We start from the raw sequence: 20,359 nt of genomic DNA, 5'->3' as shown, positions 1-20,359 counted from the left end.
GGTCCCACCCCCCCACCCCCACCTCCCCCCTCCCGCTCGCTACAAACCTGCAGTGGGTGGGATGGGGGAATTCCCCCCCTGATCTCCCATTATCCTGACTGCACTTTGAATTTTCACCAGCTTCTAATAACGCAAGCAAGATGACTATGCTAATGATGAGCTGCACATGAGACATTGATAAATTTAAGTCTCACCCATGGTTTGTCAAATGACACATGTACATAGGAACGTTGCAATTAGGAGCAGAAGTCAGCAAATTCAGCCCTTCGAGCCTGCTCCGCCATTCAATCAGATCATGGCTGATCTCTCCCTGGATTCAAATCCACCTCCCTACCTGTTCCCCATATCCTCTTGTGCCTTTTTTTAAAAATGAGAAATATATCTATCTCCCTCGTGAAACCATTCTACGATTCAGACTCCACCGCGCTATGGGGCAGCAAGTTCCACAAGTTCACCACCCTCTACGAGTCATCTTAGTTTTAAATCTACCGCCTCGCAACCTATACCTGTGACCTCTTGTTCTAGATTGCCCCATCAGAGGAAACATTTGGTCGACATTTACTTTATCAATCCTTTTTAAAGTTTTATATACCTCGATCAGATGTACCATTTCATTGTACAGACCATGGCTCTGACAAATGCATTTAAAACACCTTCTGCTTCCCGACCTGACCCTGTCAACACCAGCCAACTTAAAACTGGGTCATCAAATCATATTTAGCCCAACATGTTCTATGCTTCTCAATGCTTAATGCATTGATTTGACATGTAATAATAAAAGTGCCCAGATTTAATCCTGAGTATCTTTGTGCCATGCTATATACCTCTATGTTAATCTCTACCTCTTCAATCTGAGCAATATTCTAATACTATAGGCCCATGCATCTATATGCATGTCACTTGCATCTTTCTTAGATTTTCAAATTCTCAGTACAGCAGTCAACCTTAAAATTATAACTTTATAATCAAAGCTGCTTTAATGTACAAAGACACAAAGATCAATGCACATTTATCTCAATCTTCTAAGACATTGGGAAAAGGATATATATCTTAAAGAGACATTAATTCATGGCACTAAGCTCTCTAAAGTGCTTCCATTTGAAAGTTACCACAACAGTTCATGTTTTACGTAGAGGGGACATTAACTCACTGTTTTCAAGTACTGCTATATATGTTGTCAACTCTTCTACAAAGTCATCAAAGCCCCATTTGTACAATCTTTCCCCCAGTTTTGGCTAAAACTCAAGTGAAGCAACACAAAGCTCAAGAGGACTAAATACTGATTTTTTTTAAAAATCACCATCTTGCTGAAACCTCAGGTATTTGTAACTTTCATTATAATGCTTATAATGCTATTATAATGCTATACTGCAAACTGATAGAAACCATATACCAATGAATGGCAATAGATGCTGCTACTCAGATCTTAAATGACATCTCATCATTACATTGTCATAGAATACCTACAGTGCAGAAGGAGACCATTCGGCCCATTAAGTCTGCACTGACTCTCCGACAGAGCATCTTACCCATGCCTAACCCTTGCCCCAAACCCGTAACCCCATCCCCACATACTTACCCTGCTAATTCCCCTTAACCTACAATTAGGGGCAATTTAGCATGGCCAATCCACCTAATTTCACATCTTTGGGCTGTGGGAGGAAACCGGAGCACCTGGAGGAAACCCACACAGACACGGGGAGAATATACAAACTCCATGCAGACAAGGCTGGAATTGAACCCGGGTTCCTGGCACTGTGAGGCAGCAATGCTAACCACAGTGCCGCGATGTTATGTATCCTAGGTTTTAAGTACTGATGGTTTTTGCTGTGTCACTTCAGGATGTATGTGTACAACTAAATAACATTTCAATTTATTGTGCAACTTTTATTGCTCTATACCGCAAAAGATTATAAAATCAACCTCGTAGGCTGAGCATGTTCCAGCGTATCTGATAACAAACCACACTGCTTACTTGGACTCTTCAAGCTCGTCAGTCCTTTGAATAGCATCAGTTTCATAGCGTGTCCGCCAGTGGGTGACCTCACTGTTGAGTTTGGAAATGAGCCTCTGCAGTTCGGATTTACTCTCCTGCTCCTCCTCCACTTGTTCCTTTAGCAGCTCATTGTCATGCTTGGCACTTGAGAGACTTAGAGCTATTGTGCTCTTCAACTGAAATAGGAACAATATTAAGATCAAATACAATGCACTGTTTCACAATCACAAACCGCGACTGTGTAGCATTTGAAGTTAATGCACGGTTATGAGAACGAGAGTGTAGTCAGAAGTTTAACTGCGTTGTATTTGCTCCCCGCAATCCAAAGATGTGCAGGTGAGGTGTATTTGCAATGCTGGATTGCACTGTGTGTCCCAAGATGTGTAGGTTCGGGGGATTAGCGGGGTAAATATGTGCGGTTGTGGGGATGGGATGGGCCTGAGTAAGATGTTGTGTCAGAGAGTCGGTGCAGACTTGATGGACCAAATGGTCTCCTTCTGCACTGCAGAGATTCTATGATAGTGTAATGATGAGGTGTCATTTAAGATCTGAGTAGCAACATTGAATAACTGCATGGATTAAACAACATTTATTACTTGAACCAAATGACTGTCAATGTTTAAAAAAATGTTGAATGCAGAACGGAGCACCATAGCATTAAGTTATAAGAGCTTGTGATAAGTTCAGGGCAGGAGTTACAAGTCTAGAATGCGGGCAGAAGGTAGGGCTAAGTTCAAGTTTTAAGGTTATTTATTAGTGTCACAAGTAGGCTTGCATTAACACTGCAATGAAATTACTGTGAAAATCCCCTAGTTGCCACACTCTTGCACCTGTTTGGGTACACTGAGGGAGAATTTAGCATGGCCAGTGCACCTAACCAGCACATCTTTTGGACTGTGGGAGGAAACCTGAGCACCTGGAGGAAACCCATGCAGACATGGGGAGAACGTGCAAACTCCGCACAGTGACCCAAGTTGGGAATCGAACCTAGGTCCCTGGCGCTGTGAGGCAGCAGTGCTAACCACTGTGCCACCATGCCACTAGCAAACTTTAGTCCCATTTCTGTGCTCTTGTGTTCGTGCTCAGCAATGATCTGAGCCAGCAACACAGCAGAGCCACACACTTGCTGTTCTTTTAAGTTTCATCTCCACAGATTCCACATGGTAGATTCAGCTCTCTATTCTTTTACCTCTAACCTGTTAAGCCACTTAGTAAGATGCTTTGGAACGCTGTCCTTTCATTTCTGGGAGCTGGATTTAAACTTGGAGCAGGCACACGGAATAAAAGTTGTCTCTCTGAAGCCCTTCTAATACCTTGTTATTAAAATGAAACAAATCGTAAACCAACGTGACATTTGGCTCCAATTTGCTGTAATAAACATTGTGAGGAAGTTGTCAAGCACAGACCTGCAGGAACTGGGGCACGCACTGAGAATTTTGACACGCTCGCTCCCTCTTCATTTTCCATTCATTAAAATTAACGATGGAAAATAATATGGGGAATAAGCCTCAATTCCTTATACACATTCCTGGCATGCAAGCCCTGTACCACAGCACTTATAAACGAACATTTAACTCAACGTGTCTTTAATCAAAGTATCAGCAGCAGACAATTCTGTAATTCTGACTTTGCTTTCCAATCATTAATCACGGTGCGTAAATTTAATATTGTTGCACCCGTTTTATGGACTGACGCGGCAAAGCAATAAGCAATTTAATAGGGCAGATGCTCTACACCTAAACTGCAGATGTTCGTGAAATCAGTTGTGTTCTATTTCTGGGAAACCCTGCCAGATGCCGCAATTAAGAGTAAGCCACATTTTAATATCGGAGTAAGGTTTATTTGTTCAAAAGACGAAGGCAATGGTGTGGTGGTATTGTCACTGGATTAGTAATCCAGAGACCCGGGGTATTGCCCTGGGACCTGGGTTCAAATCTCTCTGCGGCAAATGTTGAAATTTGAATTCAATTAAAAAAAATCTGGAATTAAAAGTCTAATGATGACTATGACATCATTGCCGACTGTTGCAAAAACTGTTCACTAATGTCTTATAGGGATGGAAATCTGCCGTCCTTCCTTGGCCTGTCCTACATGTGACTCCAGATCCACAACAATGTGTTTGACTTTTAAATGCCCTCTGAAATGGCCTAGCAAGCCTCTCAGTTCAAGGACAATTAGGTGTGGGCAACAAATGCTGGCCCAGCCAGCGATGCCATGAACAAATAAGGAGCAAATAAAGACCAGCATTGTTTTATTTCTTTGCCTTAGTCAGTTATTGAGATAAGTGACCAAAAGAGAAAACACTGGAAAATCTCAGCAGGTCTGGCAGCATCTGGAAGGAGAGAAAAGAGCTGACGTTTTGAGTCCAGATGACCCTTTGACAAAGCCGCTTTGACAAAGTCATCTGGACTGGCATCTTGAGTGTTGTTGGAACTGCACTCATCCAGACAAGTGGAGAATATTCCATCACAAAACTAAGTTGTGCCTTGTAGATTGTGGATAGGCTTTTTTATTTGGTGGGGGGGGGAACCTACTCTGGTAGCCACACTATTTATTTAGCTAGTCCAGCTGAGTTTCTGATCAATGGTAACACCCCGGATCCCCAGAATGTCCTCATAGGTCTGTCAATTCTCTGCCATCTGGATCTTTGAAAGTGTTTCTGAGGTCTTAGCATGATGGAAAGTTGTGGAGGTCTTACGGTAGTGCTGGCGTTGCTAACTCTGGACCAGAAGCTTCAGGTTCAAGTCCAACATCAGGACTTGTTGGCCATGGTAGGAGTGTTTATAATGTGGTACAATGGGCTGATAATCAGCTCGTGAATTCTTCCACCATCTCCACTCTCCACCCTCCCCCCCAACTATTCCCAAGGGCCAAAAAAAGTACATGAAGAGATGCCAATAAAATCAGGAGGCCAGGGTGCTTGATAAGCAAGGGGGTGAAATCAGGAGCTAGGGTGCTTGATAAGCAAGGGGGTGAAATGTTATCGGGGGCTGACTCAAGAACAGCTTCTTCTCTGCTGCCATCAGACTTTTGAATGGACCTACCTCGCACTAAGTTCTCTACACTCTAGCTATGAGTGTAACACTACTTTCTGCACGCTCTCCTTTCCTTCTCTATGAATGGTATGCTTTGCATAGTGCGCAAGAAACAATACTTTTCATTGTGTGCTAATACATGTGACAATAATAAATCAAATCAAATCAAAGCAACGTGAAGTTGAGGCTAAAATTAAATCCACCATTGATGTTATTCAACGACAGAGCTGGCTCAAGAATGGGGTACTCCTGCTTCTAATCCCTATGCCCACATGAGTGTTTGGATGGTGTCTGTAGGGTGTTCTGAGGTAAGATGGTTTTGAGGAAGAACTCCAGGGGAATGCGGTGTAATGATTGTAGAATTGGTCTTGGAGGATCACGTGCAGTACAAGTAGTAATGGACTGAGAGTGGAATTGGAGGCATGAACAGTCCCGAGAGGAACCACTCACCCAGAAGAACAGGAAAAGTTGGTTGTGAGCAATAATTTTATGAAGAGTGGAGATACAGGAAAAATCAATGGTTTTTCAAACAAGTCATGACTATACATTACCTGTGATTCATCAATTACCTTTGATTCTTCATCAATCTGCTTCTTCAAGTCTTCAACTTGTGATGTCAGAATGATCTTTGACCTGCTAAGTTGACCTATTTTACTCTCCATCTCCTCCAGCTGGCGATTCAAATCATTATTTTCAGCTGAAACAATAATTTTTTTCTAGAATTACAATCAAAAAGGACATAAGCTCAGCTAATGAATATCCCTTGGCTTTTTTGGTCTTCTTCTTTTTGAGCTTCCTTTTAACTTCTCACTTTTTTTGAGTTTGTCTGAACTCCACCATGTCATATACCATCTGAACTATTGATACATTGGGCGGTATTTTCCATTTTCTGCACAGAGTGCTGGCAGAGATGAGAAAACTGGTGTGAGGCCCTCCAGCTGCACAGCCTGGTTTTATCTCCATATAATCCAGCAATCTGCACAAAAATATGGAGGTGTGGTTCACACCGTCATGCTGGCGGGGCAGGGCCTGAGACAGCCAGGGCAGGGTTGGCTTCACAGAGATCGATGCGCCGTTTTAAAAAATGCGCCCAAATCTGCACTTGAAAAAATGCACCTCCTACACACACCAGGGTAACCCACCACAACCCCCCCCCCCCTCAACCCCAACCACCAGGGCAAACTCCCTCTCCCCCCCAACCACCTGGGCAAAGCTCCCCTCCCCATTCACATGGATACAGGGAATGCCAAATCCCCCCAATCCTCTTCCATAAGCACTGGGATAACCCCCCCCCCCAAAGCATAAAAGGGAAACCCCTCCCAGTGAAGCTCCCAAATGCTCACCCCTGGCATTGCCCCCCGGCACCGACACTGGCAACCTGCCCATACCACCATGGCTGTGCCAGGACACTGTCTGAGTTATAACCCTTGCCCCACCTGATCCTACTGGGGGTTATGCTTACCTGCGCGCCCCGGGTAGGCTCCCCACGACTGCATCACATTTTTAAAAAGCAGTTGCAAACCTCGCCAACGTGACAGGAATTCTAAATGCGAGAAGGTCGACATGGTGGGGAAGCATGCTAATCACGTTAAAATTTATTAAAATGTATTGAAATGAGGTTCCCACTCAGAAACATCACCAGCACAGGCTGGAATAAATTGGAAAATGAGATCTCGCCCGTGAGATTTTTCGATTCTTGCGAGATTTTGCGCCCATGTAGCCATTCGCACTGGTGGAGGCGGCAAATTCATAGCCATTGTTTTATCCTCTCCAATCCTTTTAGTGAGATGGTCATTTACATCTTCCTAAGATTTCTATTCAGAAAGGTACAAGTCATTGAACTCCTTAATTCCCTTTCCAGGGCTGATGACTGAGCTGTTTCCCTTCTCTTTCCTCTGTCTTTATTTTCTGTCCACTTTGCTAAATTGCTCACCCATCTTACACTGCAGCAATGACCAACTGTAGATGCATACTGCACCCAAGCCCATCAAACAATGCAACATGGAACAAGGTACAGCCAACACTTATATGCTCGTGATTTGTAGTTTCATTTCTGGCACAAGAATTTCAACCACTAAAATTGCTCCCCAAAGAAAAAAATAATTATTTTGGCAATTGCAGTTCTCGGCTTCCAGGTAAACATCAGTAGCAAATGTGTATCCAATCCAAGAATCAACGCCAAATGTTGAAAACTTTAATACGAATAATTTTTGTGTTCATTCGTGGCACCTGGCATCGTTGGCTGGGCCAGCATTTACTGCCCGACCCTAGTTGCCCTTGAACTGAGTGGCTTGCTAGGCCATTTCAGGGGATAGTTGAGAGTCACATGTAGGCCAGACCAGGTAAGGATGGCAGATTTCCTTCCCTAAAGGACAATAGTGGACCAGTTGGGTTTTTCTGATAATCAACAATGGTTTCACGGTCATCAGTAGATTCTTAATTCCAAATGTGATTTATTGAATTCAAATTCCACCATCTGCCATGGTGGGATTCAAACCCAGGTCCCCAGAGTTTCTGGATTAATAGTCTAGTGATAATACCACTGGGCCATCGCTCGCCCCCCCCCCCCCTCCCCCCCCACCCCCCCCCCCCCCCCCACCCCCCCAGAGATTAGCTCTCAAATCCAATAATTCCAGCCCAGGATTTAGCAGATGAACCCAGATCGAGACAGAGCAATCAGTTAACGCAGCAAACGGAGTAAATTCCAATTCTATCGATATACAGGCATTCATGACCTAAAATGAAGGGGCGAGCTGTCAGGTTCATAAAGTCATACAGTGAAGGAGGTGGCCATTCGGCCCATCGAATTTGCACTGACCACAATCCCACCCAGGCCCTACCCCTATAACCCCTTGCATTGACCCTAGCTAGTCCCTCTGACACTAAGGGACAATTTAGCATGGCCAATCCACCTAACCTGCACATCTTTGGATTGTGGGAGGAAACCGGAGCACCCGGAGGAAACCCACGCAGACACGGAGAGAATGTGCAAACTCCACACAGACAGTGACCCAAGCCGGGAATCGAACCCTTGTCCCTGGCTCTGTGAGGCAGCAGTGCTAACCACTGTGCCACCATGCCGCTCATATCTCCATAACCCACCAGCTCTTGGACACTGTAACACACAGAAGGTAGCAGATACAAACTTATTATTCTTTCATGCGATGTGGGCATCACTGGGCATGTTGGGTCAGCATTTGTTGCCCATCCCTATTGTCTTGAACTGAATGGTTTGCTAAGCACCGTTCAGAGGACAGCTAGGAGTCAACCCCAATGCTGTGGGTCTGGAGTTACATGTAGGCCAGACCAGGTAAGAATGGCAGATTTCCTTCCCTGAATTGCATTAGTAAATGAGATGGGTTTTCACAATAATTGATGATAATTTCATGGTCACCATTACTGAGACTGATTTCAATTTCAAATGTATTACCTGAATTTGAATTTCACCAGCTGCTGTGGTGGGATTTAAGTGCGGGCCTCTGAATTACTAGTCCAGTGACTACCAATACTGCTTATGTACTCTTTACAACTTACCTTCCTACCGATCTTTGTATCATGAACAAATCAAGCAGCCATAGCATCTGTGCCTTCATCCATGTCATTTACATAAATTGTAATAAGCTGTGACCCCCAGCACTGCTCACTATGACACACCATTTGTACATCCTGCCAATCAGAAAACAGACCCATTTATGCCCACCCTTTTGTTCCTATTCGCTAGCCATTCTATGTCAATATTTTACACACTACACCATAAGCTTTTATTTTACACAATAATCTTTGATGTGGCATTTTATCAAATGCCACCTAGAAATCGAAGTACAGAACATCCATTGGTTCCCCTTTAACCACTGCACATGTCGCTCCTTCAAAGAACTCCAATAAACTGGTTAAATAGGATTTCCCTTTCACAAAACCATGTTGACTCTGCCTGATTGCCTTGAATTTTTCAAAGTGCTCTGCTGTAACACCTTTATAACAGCTTTCAACATTTTCTCCGTGATAGGTGGTTGAAGATTTTACTTTTGTGCGTATGCAAATTATTTTTATCAAGAACTGGAATTGTATCTTAAGCACAGCAAATTCGAGGCATTTTCATCGCGCCATCCCAACAGTGTCCTAAGTTTTAACTCGACCCCAAATTGTTTAACTGGCAAGAGCTGTTTCAGGCTGTGGCAGGCATCATCCTCTTACAAGAGGTCAGTACTGGGGGGAATTCACAGAGTTACAACTGCACAGAAAGAGGCCACTCAGCCCATCGTATGTGTACCGGCTCTCTGAACAATCAATTTACCGAGTGTCATTCACCTGGTTCCTCTGCGCACCATTGCCCTTTTCAGATCACAATCCAATATCCTCTTGAATGCTTCAACTGAACCTCCCTCCACTATGTTCTGAGGCAGCGCTTTCCAGCTCCAAGTCCCTTCCCTTCTCTTCATTGCTTCTTTTCCCAATTACCTTAAAATTTTGACTTCTTTTTCACGATCCTTCCACCAACAGGAACTGCTTCTCCCTATCTGCTCTGTCTTGTCCTCTCATGATTTTGAACACTTCTATCAACTCTCCTCTCAACCATCTCTTCTCCAAGGGAAACAGTCCCAACTTCCCCAATCTGTCTCGTAACTCAAGCTCCTCATCCCGTGGGCCATTCTTGTGAATCTTTTCTGCAACCTCTCTAATTCCTTCACAAGTGTGATGCCCAGAATGGGACACAGTATTCCAGCTGACATTCAGAACTAGGGTGAACACCTGTACCATGTTTGATGGCTGAGATAGGTTGGAGAGGAATTCCCTCGAATTTTTATTACCCTAAATTGACCTGGCATTTTTCTCCGCCGGCAGCTGGCATGATCAACCGGAGAATTCCTGCCAGCATGTGGTGACATCAATGAGAATTGATAACCACCAGGTTACAGCACTGTAGGAGCAGATCCAGGTACCAGCACTGTAGGTGCGGATCCAGGTACCAGCACTGTAGGAGCAGATCCAGGTACCAGCGCTGTAGGTGCGGATCCAGGTACCAGCGCTGTAGAAGCAGATCCAGGTTACAGCACTGTAGGAGCAGATCCAGGTACCAGCGCTGTAGGAGCAAATCCAGGTTCCAGCACTGTAGGAGGAGATCCAGGTACCAGCGCTGTAGGAGGAGATCCAGGTTACAGCACTGTAGGAGCAGATCCAGGTACCAGCACTGTAGGAGCAGATCCAGGTACCAGCACTGTAGGAGGAGATCCAGGTACCAGCGCTGTAGGAGGAGATCCAGGTACCAGCACTGTAGGAGGAGATCCAGGTACCAGCGCTGTAGGAGGAGATCCAGGTACCAGCACTGTAGGAGCAGATCCAGGTACCAGCACTGTTCGAGCAGATCCAGGTACCAGCACTGTAGGAGCAGATCCAGGTACCAGCACTGTAATTGCAGATCCAGGTTCCAGCACTGTTGAGCGGATCCAGGTACCTGCACTGTAGGAGCGGATCCAGGTACCAGCACTGTAGGAGCGGATCCAGGTACCAGCACTGTAGGAGCGGATCCAGGTACCAGCACTGTAGGAGCGGATCCAGGTACCAGCACTGTAGGAGCAGATCCATGTACCAGCACTGTAGGAGCAGATCCACGTACCAGCACTGTAGGAGCAGATCCAGGTACCAGCACTGTAGGAGCAGATCCGGGTTACAGCGCTGTAGGTGCAGATCCAGGTACCAGCACTGTAGGAGCAGATCCGGGTTACAGCACTGTAGGAGCAGATCCAGGTACCAGCACTGTAGGAGCAGATCCATGTACCAGCACTGTAGGAGCAGATCCATGTACCAGCACTGTAGGTGCAGATCCATGTACCAGCACTGTAGGAGCAGATCCAAGTACCAGCACTGTAGGTGCAGATCCAGGTACCAGCACTGTAGGTGCAGATCCAGGTACCTTTTAAATAAGTTGAGGGTACTCTGTCTCCACCACCAATTTAGGCAGTGAATTACAACACACACCACTCTCTGGGTGAAGAGGTTTTTCTGCACGTCCCTCTAATCCTTCCACCATGTTTGTACAACATCTTAGAATCCCTCTGGTGCAGGAGGAGGCCATTCGACCCATCGAGTCTGCACCAACTCTCCAAATGAGCATTTTACTCTGGTCCACCCCACGCCTAATCCCCTTATACCGTGGCTAATTTACCATGGCGAATCCACCTAACCTACACATCTTGGAACACTAAGGGGTAATTTAGCATGGCCAATCCACCTAACTTGCACATCTTAGGAGTGTGCGAAGAAACTGGAGCCCCCGGAGGAAACCCACGCAGACACAGGGAGAATGCGCAGACTCCGCACAGACAGTGACACAAGGCCGGAATTGGACCCAGAGACCTGGTGCTGTGAGGTGTAGCAGTGCTAATTATTGTACCACTGTGCTGCCCTAATGCCACAGCAAAAAGTACAGACCACTAACGTGTCCTCTGAACATTCTGCCAATAGAATGAACCTTGTATGGGAAAAGGAAAGCATTACCTGTTAGTCTTGTTTTGCCCAGGTTCTGCTCGGTGAGGGACCGCTGCATCTCTTCATTCCTGGAAGTGGCTTCCGATAACAAGTCTTCCAGCTTGCGGATCTGTGCGTCATTGGCCACCTGGTCACAGGACAACACAGAAATCCTCAGGGGCCGGCTAGAATTAGCACGCAGCAGTTTTTTGTGGCAGATAGCGTCACACACGTATCACATGATATTTGAGAGAGGAACAAAGATGAAGCGAAGATATCTAAATTCATATTTCTGGTGTCTTTGTCACAGAGGTGAAAAATGTTAAGGCTGAGGGCAAACATACACGGTCAAACTGAGGGGCTGAGGCGTGAGGGGTTTAAATGATGCTGGGAGCTGAGCTGTTGTCTCCGGGAACAAAGGCAGGTCATTCTACCCAGCCCACCTCCATACCCCCACTCCACCCACTCTCCATCACAGTTTGCATAATGCCCGAACCCTGGCTGGAATTTTCCCACCCCGCCCGCCACGGGAATCGTAGCAGGTGGGACACGGATCATGCAAAGGTCCACTGACTTCGGGCGGGATTTTCCAGTCTTGGAGCAAGCGTGGCCTGTGTGTGAAAAGACAATAATCCTGGAAAAAGTCACACATGGGTCAGGCGTGCATTTTGGAAGTCAGAAAAATTGTGCAGATGGGGGGGTTCCCCTTTGCACCGATATTTTTAAACATATTTTAGAATTTCCACTGCCCGATGCATGAAAAGATTTTCCCGGCTTGACTCCTGAATGGCCAGGTTCTGATTTTAAGACTGGGCTCTTTTGTTCTTTCAGCAATTCATTGTTAGTATAAATTACTAAGACTGCGTATAGCTACCTCACACATGCCAGCATGAATGCTGGCGATTGGCCAGCTCCCCTGTCAATCACATCTTGAGCCCAGTCTGCTGTCGTGACCAGCATTGCTTTTATATACATAATTCATATTATGTAGCTGTCCTCCACTCACTGCATTTTGAAGGAGAAATAATTCTGCTTTTGTCAGGAGAATCTTTGCCTTGGTTTTAGAGACCCTGTTGAAATCGACTTTGCTGTCATTTGGAAAGACTCCTGGGCAAGGCTCTCTGGCCTTCCCCGCGGCCTGTTTCATGGTGGTGGGAGATGGCCCGTCATTGGCCGCTGGTAGGGTTTTCTGATTCCACTGATTCAATCCAATTGAATCCAGCCCACTCTGCCAGGAAACCTGCGACAGTGATGCGCCATTGGAAAGATCAGAAGATCCCACTGACGAGAATGGACGGAAAGTTCTGGCCTTGGTTTAAATAGTCTGTTTGCTGTAGTTTATACAGACCCTGGTTCCAGCGTGAAAAACAGCATGTTTTTCTCCAGAGTCAATGCCAGCATCACTACTCCTCCCCAAACATCAGACCCTCCCCCCGGACATCAGACACCTCCCCCCAATCCCTCACCCAAACAGCCATCGCCGACATCCCCATCTCCCACCACCACAAGTAAATGTGCTTGTAAAGGCTCTTTTTAAATAGAGTCTGCTTGCTGTGGAGACAATGGGGGTGATCTTATTGGCTCACCCTGCTGGTCAATGAGTGTGGTGAGCTGGTAAGATCGCAAGAGAGGCGAAAAACCAGGTTCACACCCAGTTTTTGCCCCTCGTGATATTACCAACCCTGTCAAGCCGGGAAGGGTGGGAGGCTGATTTAAATGTTTAGAATCTATTATTAGTGAGACTGGAACACAATCGCCTGGGCTCACTTGCCTGAACGGACTCATCGGTGGAGGTCCTCACTGGTGACCAACAATGGGCACCTGATGTGATGGTCTCGCCTTTGGGACCGCAGGTCATTGAGGCCCCTCGGATGGTCAGGGGCAGAGGTGGGCAGTGCCCCTTGGGCAGTGTCAGCCTCACACTGCCAGCCTGGGACTCTGGCACTAGCCCTGTTGGCACCTTGGCACTGAAAGCCGGGGCTTAAGGTAAAGGGGTGGGGCTTAATGGGAGGAGTCTGAATGAGAGGCAGTGCATGGTGACTGCACACTCTGCAGTAGAGGATCACCGGGACCGTGGATCGACTGGAGGGAGGGGAGGTGGGGGATGAATGGTGGCATCGAGGAGAGGGGTGGGGGGCCTGATGTGGGGGCACGATCGGGGCAGCAATCGAGGTGAGGGGTGATGTCCGAGGGGGGGAAGCAGGAGAATGACAAGTTCCCAGTGCACTGTGTACTCCAGGTCAGTGCATTGTGTTCTCCAGCTGTACTGTTTACAATCAGGAAAAATATATTTGGAATTACAATAATTTTTAAATGAGCAACAGCAATACCTTGGCTTTTTGGAGGCTGTCGATGGTGAGGGTCATGCTATCTATTTCCAGTTTCATGCTTTGCTTTTCCTTCTCTGTTTTCAGTCGTACTCTCTGCAGGTTCTCGTACTGCTCCGTTATTTCCACCACCGTATCCCCGTGCTTCTTACGTAGGGCTGCAGCCGTGGACTCTGACTGCAGGGTGGCCTCCTCCAGCTCCCGCCTCAGTCGCAGCAGCTCTGACTCCCTCTTCTTATTCATTTCCATCTCCAAGAGAAAGATAAAAAAACAATCTAAGTGTGAGGAGTCACAGCTTGCCCTTAAAAAGCGGCTCTGTCTTTACGACCTTGCTATTCATGATTTTCAGCAGCGTCTTATAAAGTTCAGGCTGCAGCTCAGAGTAATGTTAAAATGGATAGATAGAATCTGCAAGTGCAAGCAGTGTGAAATTACTCACCCTTTGTGCTTGCAAAGACTCTGTTAACATTGTTATTGTGCACGCTGGCACAGTGATTAGCACTGCTGCCTCACAGAGCCAGGGACCCAGGTTCGATTCCAACCTTGGGTGATTGTGGAGTTTGCACGTTCTCTCCATGTCTGCGTAGGTTTCCTCCGGGTGCTCTGGTTTCCTCCCACAGTCCGAAAGACGCGCTGGTTAGGTGCATTGGCCACGCTAAATTCCACCTCAGTGTACCCGAACAGACACCGGAATGTGGCGACTAGGGGATTTTCACAGTAACTTCATTGCAGTGTTAATGTAAATCTGCTTGTGACACTAATAAATAAACTTAAATTTGAATATTTTTTGGGCTGAGTTGGATAGATTCTTTATTGACAAGGGAGTCAAAGGGTATCGGGGGTAGGAAAATGAAGTTGAGGTCGCAATCTGATCAGCCATGATCGAAGCTGCGTAGGTTAGGTGGGTTTGGTCATGCTAAATTGCTCCTTAGTCCAAAGATATGCAAGTTAGCGGGATTAGCGGGGTAAATATGTGGGGTTATGGGAATAGAGCCTGGGTGGGATGCTCTGTCGGAGAGTTGGTGCAGGCTCGATGGGCCGAATGACCCCCTTCTGCATTGTAGGGATTCTATGATTGACAATACTCATGTCACATTTTGAGTACTATATAAATGCAAGCTGTTGTTATAAGAGGAAGACGAACCATTGGTCTGTTTTATAACATTGATGGTCAAAGAGTTCAGAAGGATAGATTTGACTTTGTACAATAGTGTAAATTAACTATTAGCGTGTCACCAGCATATTTTACAAATCTTTTCATTTTCACTTTGTGATCTTTGTGGCTCATTTGAACCTAACGTTCGCTGGATGGAAAACCCACACAACGGCTTCCGCTCCCTCACAAGCAGCGTCAATCTCCATATTTGCTGGAGCTTCCTCTTACAGACTCAGATGTTATTTATCAGAGAACCTCAAAAAACAGTAGGCCATTCAGCCCAGTATGCCTGTGCCTGCTCTTCAAAAGACCATCCAATTAGCCCCACTCTGCCCCATGTTCCCACTTACCCTGCAAATTTTCCTTTTCAATTATATATCGAATTCTGTTCTGAAAAGTGCAATTGAATCTGCTTTCAACAGCCTTTCAGACAGTGAATTCCAGATCATAACAACTCGCTGTGTTTAAAAAAGTCCCTGTCTACTGCATCAAACTAGGTTAATCCCAGGTATGGAGGAATTTTCTGGAGGAGAGGTTGAGCCTGTATTCATTGGTGTTTAAAAGAATGTGAGGTGACTTATTGAGACATTGAGGGGGGAATTTTCCCATCCCGCCCACCATGGGAATTGTAGCAGGCGGGGGAGGGGGAGTGGGGGGCAGAACATGCAAAGGTCCATGGGTGGGATTCTCTGGTTTTGGGGTGAGTGCGGCTGGAATATCCCACACGTAAGATTCGCAGGGGGCTTGACGGGGTGGATGCTGAGAGGTTGGTTTCCCCTGGTGGGATAATCTAGTACCAAAGGACATAATCTCAGAGTAAGGGGTTGCCCATTTGACAGATGAGGAGGAATTTCTTCTCTCAGAGGGTAGTGAATCTGTGGAATTCTTTACCAGAGAGCGCTATGGAGGCTGGGTCGTTAGTATATTCAAGGATGAGATAGGCAGTAAGGGAATCAAGAATTATGAGGATAAAATGGGAAAGTGGAGTTGAGGATTATCCCATCAGATCAGTCATGATCGCATCTAATGGCAGACTGGACTCGATGGGCTGAAATCTGCTTCTATGTCTAATGGTTTTATTTGGAAAAAAAAGAGAAAGATACAAAACATCTGCTGATTTTCTCATCTCTGTTTTACATTATCAACAACAATATCAATCAGGAAATCCAGAGGAACACCTTTCTTCCCTTTGTAATGACTTCAATCAGGCCATTGCGATTGGCCCATTGGAGTACGAACTCCTTGATTAAGGATCCAATTGATAGGCCAATCAGGGAGTCTTTGCCTTGTACTTAACCGGAATGTCAGTTCCTCTGACACCCCCGGAGATAGACGGCTGCTACTCGCATTCTGTGTGCTGTTGTTAGAGTTTGTAAACAAAGGGATTTTGGTGAAAGGACTTCTGCCTCCGAAGACTTATTACACCTTCACTATTATTTCTCATTATCCAGATAGCAAAGCAATAAAAAAACATGAAACTTAAAACTACTTAAAATGTCTTCTCGTTCCAGTGGTAATTTTCTAAAACTTAACAATGTCACCTCCATTCCCACTAGTTTACTGTAACTTGCTCAAAGCGTCTCAAACTCACATTCCCCCGTGGGAAATTGACATACAAGGCTCAAACAGAATAATGGGTGGGATTTTATGGCCTCGCTCAGGCGAGATCGTAAAATCTTGCCCGAGGCCAATGGAGTTTTCCGTTCTGGGAATCGCGCCCGACCCGGAATTAGGGCAGGCGAGGTGGCAGGTTGTCGGCCAATGAACCCCACCCATTCCTCAATTTTTAGGATTGTCTCAGAATTTCCATACTATCTCCTCTGCTCCCCAAAAAGTGTAGACCCTTGATGGGAATTTATGTTTGGGTGGGTTGGTTCCACAAGCCCCCAGCTCCTTGTGCCTGTGGCCAGTCTACTTACCCGGATAGGGAATGTCTGGAGGTTACCTGATCAAGGATCACAACTGAACCACAGCTGTCCACTCCCCAACAGAGCTATCAGCAGCAAGAGGCTGGCATGATTTTTCCCTACTTCCCCACCCCAGGGCACTGAGGGTGATACAAGGGGGTGGGATTTTCCAGTCCTACCTGCCAGTGGAATCTTCCAGTCCAGCCAAAGGCAACCACTCCCGTTCCCCTGGCATGGCGGGATGGGCGAACCACACAAAACAGCGTAGACTTCGACGGAACTGGAGGATTCCACCGACAGCCAGTGGTGAGCCCTCTTCTCCGCTGGCAAACGCGCCGCGGTGGGGGTGGGAGAAAATCCGGCCCAATTAATGGAATCAAGCAATTCACCAACGAGATCAAAAGAGCAACCCAGAATCCTTCATGTCGGTATGATTTGGTACCAAATGCTTGGGTGGCATTTATTCCCTCAACCCTTTGGGAGTTCAGTGAAACATTCCTGACAGGCATGCAAATCTGTCGACATGATGACCCTGATTTCCCACAAACTGAAGGAATTTTGTTTGATTCACATTGAACATTCTATTGGAAGAACAGAATATTGAATGCTCTTTATTCCCCACCTGGAAGACAGATTGGTCAGCGAGGATCAGTGATAATGGCTAACATCATCATATGTTTCATTTCATTCAACACACATTGCAAAATTCCTTCACCTTTGAGCCCAAGAAGTGATTCCAAATTCCAAGAAGTGATTCCAAGAAAAATGCCACGTCAGTGAATAACGTTGGCTTTTAGGAAACATATGAGAAGATGATTATCATCATACTATCATCATTGAATCCCTACAGTGCAACAGGAGGCCATTTAGACCATCAAGTCTGTACCGACAACAATCCCACCTGGGCCTTATTCCCGTAACCCCACATATTTACCCCGCTAATCCCTGTAACCTACACATCCCAGAACACTAAGGGTCAATTGAGCATGGCCTATGCATCTAACCCGCACATCGTTGGACTATGGGAGGAAACCGGAGCACCCAGAGGAAACCCACTCAGACATGGGGAAAACGTGCAAACTCCACACAGTCATCCGAGGCCGGAATCGAACTGGGGTTCCTGGAGCTGTGAGGCAGCAGTGCTAACTGCTGTGCCACCCATTATAGTGAGGGAATGAATTGCAAAGAGGGATTTTTGTATTTTTCTGGTAACCACTACGTTAGGAATCAGAATATATTAACTGAGCAGAGAGTTTGTCCAGTTGCAATGTATCAGTGACTCAGTAAACAGCACTAAGATGTCTCCTGTAGAAAGGTCATTAATCAATTTAAAAATAAACTGTCTACAATTTTGCAAGCAATGCCCAACAATACAAATGCACACCAACATGTTGAAAGGGCTGCATGGTGGCACAGTGGCCAACACTGCTACCTCACAGCACCAGGGACCAAGGTACGATTCCAGTCTTTGGTGGTCACTTGTGTGGAATTTGCACGTTCTCCCTGTATCTCGTGGGTTTCCTCCGGGTATTCTGGTCTCCTCACACATTCCAAAGATGTGCAGGTTAGGTGGATTGGCCATGCTAAATGCGCAGGGTTACAGGCATAGTGTGGGGGAGGGGTCTTGGGTAAGATACTCTTTGGTGGGTTGGTTCAGATTCTGTGGGCCACATGGCCTCCTTCTGCGCTTTATGGATTTTGTGGTTCTATGTCTGTCTAGCAATCCTTCCCTCACAGGTTCTGGGAAAATGTCCTATAAGTAGTAGTATCTGAATACTTCTTGTTGAATTAAAATCAGCATTAGACAATATTGTGAGCAGCCAATAAAAGTAGCAATGAATTATTACCTGGGATGCGGTTGCTCCACCAGCTTCCTCCAACTTATCAGTCAGATCCTCTAGTTCCCTGGTAAGATCAGTTCGCTGCTTCTCAACCTGTGAACATGGGAGGTATATTTCATAACACAAGAAATAGGGGTAGGAGTAGACCATATCGCCCATCGAGCCTGCTCTGTCATTCAGTACAATCATGGCCGATCTTGGGCTTCAACTCCACTTTTCCTACCCACTTCCCCATATCCCTTAATTCCCCGAGACTCCAAAAATGCCTACCCCAGTCTTAAATGTATCCAATGATGGAGCATCCACAACTCTCTGGGCTAGAGAATTTGCAACCCTTTTGCATGCGCAGGAAACAGGCCATTCAGCCCTCCAAACTTGTGCCGCTCCTTCTCCGTCTTTCCAGGGAGAACAAGCCCACTCTACCCAATCTCTCCTCATAGCTAAGACCCTCCATACCAGGCAACATCCTGGTAAACCTTCTCTGCACTCTCTCTAAAGCCTCCATGTCCTTCTGGTTGTGCGGCGACCAGAACCGGACGCAGTACTCCAACTGTGGCCTAACCAGCATTCTATACAGCCGCAATATCAGACTCCAGCTTTTATACTCTATATCCCGTCCTATAAAGGCAAGCATACCATATGCCTTCTTCACCACCTTCTCCACCTGTGCTGCCACCTTCAAGGATTTGTGGACTTGCACACCTAGGTCTCTCTGTGTTTCTATCCTCTTGATGGCTCTGCCATTTATTGTATAACTCCCCCCTACATTAGTTCTTCCAAAATGCATCACTTCGCATTTATCTGGATTAAATTCCATCTGCCATTTCTCCGCCCAATTTTCCAGCCTATCTATATCCTGCTGTATTGTCTGACAATGTTCATCGCTTCCGCAAGTCCAGCCATCTTCGTGTCATCTGCAAACTTGCTGATAACACCAGTTACACGTTCTTCCAGTGGCAGTACATCATTCCTTAAATATGGAAACACTGGCAAGTTTTTAGCTTCAATACATTCGATTCATTCAGTGTTCATAGGTCAGGGCTTTTATGGGCATTTGTGACAAAATGTTTTGTTGTTTCAAATTTGAAAAACCCAGGTTGAGGAGGTTTGGGTGCCAGGGATGAAAAGACTTGATGCAAATGGGTGATCAGTTGATGAGAAGTTTAGATTTAATCTGCCTTTCAGTTGTAGGAGAGAGGACTAAGGGAGGGAGGAGGCGCATGTGTGTGGCCCAGACACATGGAAAAGATGGCAGAACAGTGGCACAGTGGTTAGCACTGCTGCCTCACAGCGCCAGGGACCCGAGTTCGATTCCTGGCTTGGGTCACTGTCTATGTGGAGTCTGCACGTTCTCCCCGTGTTTGCGTGGGTTTCCTCTGGGTGCTCCGCTTTCCTCTCTCAGTCTGAAAGGCGTGCTGGTTATGTGGATTAGCTATGCTCAATTCTCCCTCAGTATAGCCGAACAGGCGCTGGAGTGTGGTGACTAGGGGGTTTTCACAGTAACTTCATTGCGGTATTAATGTAAGCCTACCTGTGACACTAATAAATAAACTTTAAACTTTAAGAGTTTTCGTTTCTATAAAGTGAGGATTGTGTTAAATTACAGCAAATGTACAGGTGTTATAAATTCAA

The 20,359-nt window shown here is 46.1% G+C and overlaps 1 protein-coding gene across 3 annotated transcripts in view; it reads right to left on the bottom strand.

Moving 5' to 3' along the window:
- Window positions 1-20,359, bottom strand: part of LOC144501539 (putative uncharacterized protein MYH16) — a 273,480-nt gene that overhangs the window by 70,354 nt on the left and 182,767 nt on the right. For all 3 annotated transcript variants that reach the window (XM_078225360.1, XM_078225362.1, XM_078225361.1), the window contains 5 exons: window positions 18,734-18,820; window positions 13,827-14,072; window positions 11,527-11,644; window positions 5,601-5,728; window positions 1,976-2,172 (listed from right to left, as the gene is read on the bottom strand). In XM_078225360.1, coding sequence (XP_078081486.1) covers window positions 1,976-2,172; window positions 5,601-5,728; window positions 11,527-11,644; window positions 13,827-14,072; window positions 18,734-18,820 — 776 coding nt within the window. The remainder of the gene's footprint in view (window positions 1-1,975; window positions 2,173-5,600; window positions 5,729-11,526; window positions 11,645-13,826; window positions 14,073-18,733; window positions 18,821-20,359) is intronic.

The sequence above is a fragment of the Mustelus asterias genome, chromosome 12 (genome assembly GCF_964213995.1).
Source record: "Mustelus asterias chromosome 12, sMusAst1.hap1.1, whole genome shotgun sequence".
NCBI lineage: Eukaryota > Metazoa > Chordata > Chondrichthyes > Carcharhiniformes > Triakidae > Mustelus > Mustelus asterias.
Note: the sequence above shows the minus strand (reverse complement) of the source record. Positions and strands in the feature narration are given on the sequence as shown.